The sequence below is a fragment of the Myotis brandtii genome, unplaced genomic scaffold (genome assembly GCF_000412655.1).
Source record: "Myotis brandtii unplaced genomic scaffold, ASM41265v1 scaffold265, whole genome shotgun sequence".
Taxonomy (NCBI): domain Eukaryota; kingdom Metazoa; phylum Chordata; class Mammalia; order Chiroptera; family Vespertilionidae; genus Myotis; species Myotis brandtii.
This window is the reverse complement of record NW_005360086.1, coordinates 2,326,042-2,331,708: the sequence shown is the minus strand read 5'-3', so window position 1 is coordinate 2,331,708 and position 5,667 is coordinate 2,326,042. Positions and strand designations below refer to the sequence as shown.

The window sequence follows — 5,667 nt, the reverse complement described above, 5'->3', positions numbered from 1 at the left end:
CCCGGTTGGCTGGGGCCTGGGTAGTCGTAGGTGGGGTCCTCCTCCTCCCGCCCCAAGTGCACCCGCAGGCCCACGGGGGTGGTAGCCAGGACGCTCTTGCGCTTGGTCTTCTGGCAGCTCTCAGCGATGGTGAGCTCCGCGCGGAGCAGCTGCCCTGCCCCCTCCGCCTCAGCCACCACCAGGGGGAAGGCCCGGTCCTGGGTCACCGTAGCCACCCGCTCGTCCAGGCTGCTCACCAGCAGCCCATAGTCCCGGGGGCTGTAGAGGGAGAGTGGAGCTGTGGTGCCGTCACTGTAGGAGAGCCAGAGGCTCAGGAGGGCTTCCTGGAGGAGGAGGAGAAGGGGAGAGGAGTCAGAGGCTGGTCCTGGCTGGCTTCCCTGTTGGATGAGCTTTGTGAGGGCAGGGACTCAGGTGTCTGGCTCCCGGCTGGACTCCCAGGGCTGGATGTGCCTGGCAGGTGGCAGGTGCTCAGGAATGACTGACTGGGAGGCTGTGAAGAGGGTCCAGGCACATGGTGGCTTCCTGCTGCCTTGAGAATTCCTCTGCCCACCTCACCTTTCTCCCCTGGATGAGCTAAAGGTAAGTTCTGCCTTGGGTCTCACTCAAGTCCCTTTTGCTGCAGCACTTAGCCCACTTCTCCATGCCTGCCCCTGGGATCACCCCCATCCGACACTTGGAGGTTGAGGACACACGCCACTGCCTTGGGTCTCACTCAAGTCCCTTTTGCTGCAGCAGTTACCCCACTTCTCCATGCCTGCCCTTGGGATCACCCCCATCAGACACTTGGAGGTTGAGGACACACACCCAACCCCAGTCTCCCCTGTTGGTTACACTGGCCTCCCTGCAGGTGAGAAGGCAGGGCCCAGAGAGAAGGGATTGGCCTGGGGTCAGGGAGCAAGTGGAGGCAGATGGCTTCTGGATCCTGACTCCTGGCTTAGTGCTCAACACCCGCCTTCTCATTCCCTGGGCTTCTGCCTGTCACCTTTCCACCTTTGCCTGCAGCCACTGTCCTGGCATTTCGGGGGGTGGGCTGTAGCTGGGGCTCCAGAAATAGGTAAGTGTAATTCCTGGGGTACAGGCAGAGCTGATGGGCCCTCTGAGAATCTGGGAGGGGGAACCCTTAGCAGGAAGACCTCAGGGTGGCAGGTGCAGAAAGCGAGACCTTGGCCAGACTCCCTGTGCAGACGGCAGTGGGGTGGGGTGGAGCAGGCACACAGGGCATGGAGGGTAGAGAGATCTTCCATTGCCTAACGCCCTAATTTTGGGGCACTCGTGGCACAAGGGTAAGCCAGAGCCCGCAAGCCCTCCTTCTACACTCCAAGCCCCAGGCTGGTAGGCGGGGCACCCAGTTACCTGCTTGAGGAAGCTGAGGGTTTGCTGGGCGGCAGCGGTGGCCAGGATGGTGTGGCTGCTCCCAGGGCTTGGCCGTAGGGAGAGGGCGAGGCTGGCCACCACCTGGGCCTGCAGCTGTGTGATGCTGACCTTCTCCTCTGTCACGGTCAGCAGCGTCTCCCCGAGCACAGACTCCGTCAGTGGGGACACCACCTGAGGCAGAGAGGGGCGGGGTGGGTGAAGGCCAGGAAACCAGGACCCCAGGATCACCCATCAGGGGGAGTCCCAGTGCCACCGGAAGAGAGGTCCAGGGGGTGGGGCAGGCTGGGAGGCTTTGCCTTAGGTTTGCACCTGGGAACCAGGGTCCAGGGGTCTCTTGGGGGGGGGGGGCGTGCGGGGCTTGCAGGAGCACAGATGAGAGAGATGGGCAGATGTAAAGGAAACAATAGGCCCGCACAGTGAGAAATAGTAATTGATATTCCAACCTCAATATGAGGGAGACGAAAGGGAGTGGTGGGGACTGTGGCCAACGGGAGAACTCATGCTCATGGAAAGGGGGCACCAGTACTGACTCTAGCAGCATATTCCCAGGTGGGAAGGCAGGCCCGGTGTTGCCATATTTATATTTTGTAAAACCAGAAATCTGGTTTTCTAAACAATGAGAAGCTTTCTAATTTTCAAATGTAGGATCAATTGTTTTTACAAACAAGGATCCTGCAAGCAGATTCCAGCCCACGGGTCACTGTTCACCATCTCCCAGGTGGAGGATTTCTACTCGGGCAAATGTCAAGGAGGTCAGAGTTGAGTTCCTAGCTCCTGAACTCCCTCTCCGGCCCTCTAGCTGCCTGAGCCCGCACCTGCTCTCAGGAACCACGCGGGGATGCGAGGTTGATAGTACTGGTCAGGTGTGGAGGGAGACCCTTCACCACGGTGAAGCTAAAGGACCTTGGCCTCTGATGGTGGAACATCAGGCAGAGGCGCAGGCAGGGAAGAAAGTGTGTTTTGGGGGCTGAGACCCTGGAATTCCTTTCCTAAGAACGTCTGCATCCTCTGCCCACAGGCAAACAGGACTCCTGGCACTGCCCTTGTGCCTACCTTGAAGGGGGTGGTGCCCGGCTCCAGGCCTGCCAGCGTGCTGCTGTCTACCAGGCGTGCCACTCGGGGGTCACCCACCCGCATGAAATCGCTGACCAGGTCGGTGACCTCCACCAGCCAGTCCGGGCCCAGCATGGTGACCACCTGGTCGGTGCCCTCGGACGAGGTCGTGTGGAACTGGGTGAAGACCTGCAGAGTGGCGTGCTGGTACTGCAGGGTGCAGCCGCGGCTGCTGCTCTGCCGCCGCTCCTCCTCCTCCTCGTCCTCGTCCTCGCTCTCCCGGGCTGACCTGGGTGGGGGCACAGGATCAGTGACCTGCACAAGCCCCTCCCTCCCCTGGCCCTGCTAGCCGTTCCCCGGCTCCCGTGGACGGCTGTGTGCAAATAGTGAGCCATGTCCCTGGCTCACTCCTGTTCCTGACAAGTGTGGAGCTGGGAGGCCCAGGCTCTTCCCTCCTAAAAAGGCACCTTCTTGGCCCTCCCTGGTCTCTCTGCCTCCACTTGGCTTCCCGCACGCCTGCGAAAAGCTGGCATCAAACCCTAACGAGTGCGACCTCTTTTCAGCGCTGAGCGTGAGCCTGGCCCTGCTCTCAGCTCTGCGCTGGAGCAAAGGCGATCCCTTTACGGAGTGCCCGGAGCTGGGCTGGCTCGTCCTACGCTGTGTGGCAAACAGAACTTGTAAGTGATCAACCTGGATGTTTAGCTGAGATTCACAAGCCAAGCGTTGAAGGGGCGGCTTGGGTTTCTCTTGCTGCTCATAGTGAAATGCAAAAAGGAGAGAGAGAAACTGAGGGAAGAACTGGTGAGCAAAAGGGACCCAGGACGTGATGGTCTGGGGAATGCTCCGCCTACTCAGAATTACCCACAATGCAGAAAGCAAGAGAGTCACCGTGTGGCTACTGCTTTGCTAGTGCTTAGAAGAATCAAGCACTAGAATATTCATCCACACAGAGGGTGCTTTTACCTGTTAACAAATCCAATCCTCACCACAGTCCTGTGAGGTAAGTGTTAATGTGCCCATTTTACAGATGAGGAAACCAAGGCATGGAGAGGTTATGTGCATAGCCCATGGTTGGCCAGCCAAAGAGCAGAGGTCAGTTCTCAAACTGGTTGTCTGGCTTCAGAGTTTACTGCGTCCTCACTACTCAAAGCAGCATCAGCATCACCCAGGAGCTGGTCCAAAATACATGTGCAACAGACAGGATCTGCAGGTGAGCTGTGTGCTCGTTCAAGTTCCAGAGGCTCTGGTCCACCCGGCCTTGCTTTCCCAAATCCTGCAGAATTGAACTGAGCCCAAGTCTCACTCGGCCGCTTGCTCCTCTCCCTGGCCCCGCCCCTCCTCCTCTTCCCTGCTGGCTTTTCTCTCTTGCAGCCATGGTGGGTGAGTGGGGTGCGCTGAGTGCAGATGTCCATGCCCCGCAGTTGGGTACTCAGGTGTGTGAGCCTGCCCCCCAGAGAGGGACCCAGTGTGAGTTAGTGTGTGCCCAGCTGATGTGCCTACAAGTGTGCCTCGCGTGCCCAGGCTGGGGCACGTGTGTACACCCAGTGTGAGTTAGTGTGTGCCCAGCTGATGTGCCTCGACATGCCCAGGCTGGGGCATGTGTGTGTAGCCGTGTGTGCTCCTGTGTTACTGTGTCTGCTCCATTTTGTCTGCTGTTGGACTGGTCTCTCACCCTGTTCCCCAGACAACTCATTTCCACTCATCCTTTTAGACTTAGCTCAAGAGTCACCTCTTCCAGGAAGCCTGCCTTGACTTTTCCCAGAGGGAGAGGTGGTTCTCTCCTTTGTGCCACTCAATTCCCTGCTTTCTGCATCCACCGTGCTCTGTGGCATATACATGATGGCTTCCCTGGTGGACCCAGAACTTGGCTGAGTAAGGTACCGGCCACATTCATCTCGCATCTCAAGCACCCGCCAGTGCCTGGCACACAGTAGCTGCTCAGTAAAAGTTTGTTGAGTGCATAACCAGCCCCAGACTGTGTACATCGAGGCCCTTAGGCACACATGCAGATCAGACCATGTGCCAGGGCTGTGTCACCCGCGAGTGTCCCGAGTATCTGCCGTGTGTGGAGGGGCTGTACCTCCGGTCGGGGAGGATGGGTACCCTCCAGCCCTTCACTTGGCTGAGGCGGGCGTCCGAGAGCTCGATGTGCAGGGGCAGCTTGGGGACCCAGACTGTCATTTCCAGGGGGGCACTGAGGACGTCGTAGCGGAAGGTGACCCTGGCATTCATGGACCCGCGAGACTCCTTTCCGCTAACAAACACGTAGTCACAGCTGCTGGATACCTGGGGAGGGGAGGGAGGTTGGTTGGCATGTCTTGCCCTACAGGTCATCCTGCGGGACAGTGCAAGGAACTGCAGTCTGACAAGCAGGGCCAGAGGCTGTTGGAGAGAGAAAGTACCAGTCACGTGAGGCTGAAGGGGAGGGGGGAGAAGGCACCTCCTCATTTAATTCCTCGGGGAGGTGTCAGCTTCTGTGTCCCCGCCTCCATCCTGTGTTTCCAGAGACCATCTCTCAGGGGCTACTGTGGGAGGTGGATGCAAATGCCTTCACAAGGGCCAGCTTCTGGGGCACCAGATCACACCTTGGAGGAGGCTTCAGGCCGAGTGTCCTCGGGACTGGCTCTCCTCCCTGCATGACCACCTGGGCGGGTGCTGGCAGGTACAGCCCTTCACTGCACCAAAGCGCAGCCTGTCCTGAGCAGGACACAGGTGCTGCACTGAGCCAGGAGGAGGTCAAGTGGGGGGTGGGGGGTGAAGGGCAGGACTTGGCTCCTCCGGGGCCCCCATGGAGCAGCAGTCCCAGGAAAACGGGCTCTGGTTAATTTCAGGCGAGGGGGCTGCTCCAGCCTGGGGGGGGGGAGTGAGGGAAGGAGAGAGGAAAAATCAGGACCAGAGGACCTCAAGCCCAGACCGGCGGATGACTGCCACCACTGGCTGCAGCTTTTGCAAGTGCATTGCCCAGCTGGATACCAACTTGCATCTTAGAGCTTCCCCGGATGGGCACAGGCCTGCTGAACACCTCTGGGGGGCGGAGACCTGTGCCCACTCACAAAGGTGTCGCCGCCAGTCCTTCCGTACAGATGCAGATGGGTGTACGTGTTACATGTGCCCACACACACACCTGGACTGAACACGGTGCACAGTGTATTTAGGTGCTCCAGCTGGTGCATGCCTGTGGGTGCACATCCTCACGTTTGGAAGCAGCCTGTGGGCTGATCACACCCTGAAGGCTCTGGT

The 5,667-nt window shown here is 59.1% G+C and overlaps 1 protein-coding gene across 1 annotated transcript in view; it reads right to left on the bottom strand.

The window, feature by feature from the left end:
• LOC102249930 (transmembrane protein 132E-like) overlaps window positions 1–5,667 on the bottom strand; it is an 11,734-nt gene that overhangs the window by 1,629 nt on the left and 4,438 nt on the right. The window contains exons 6-9 of the mRNA XM_014541143.1: window positions 4,508–4,713; window positions 2,428–2,716; window positions 1,354–1,545; window positions 5–323 (exon numbers count right to left, since the gene is read on the bottom strand). Of these exons, the coding sequence (XP_014396629.1) occupies window positions 5–323; window positions 1,354–1,545; window positions 2,428–2,716; window positions 4,508–4,713 (1,006 nt within the window). The remainder of the gene's footprint in view (window positions 1–4; window positions 324–1,353; window positions 1,546–2,427; window positions 2,717–4,507; window positions 4,714–5,667) is intronic.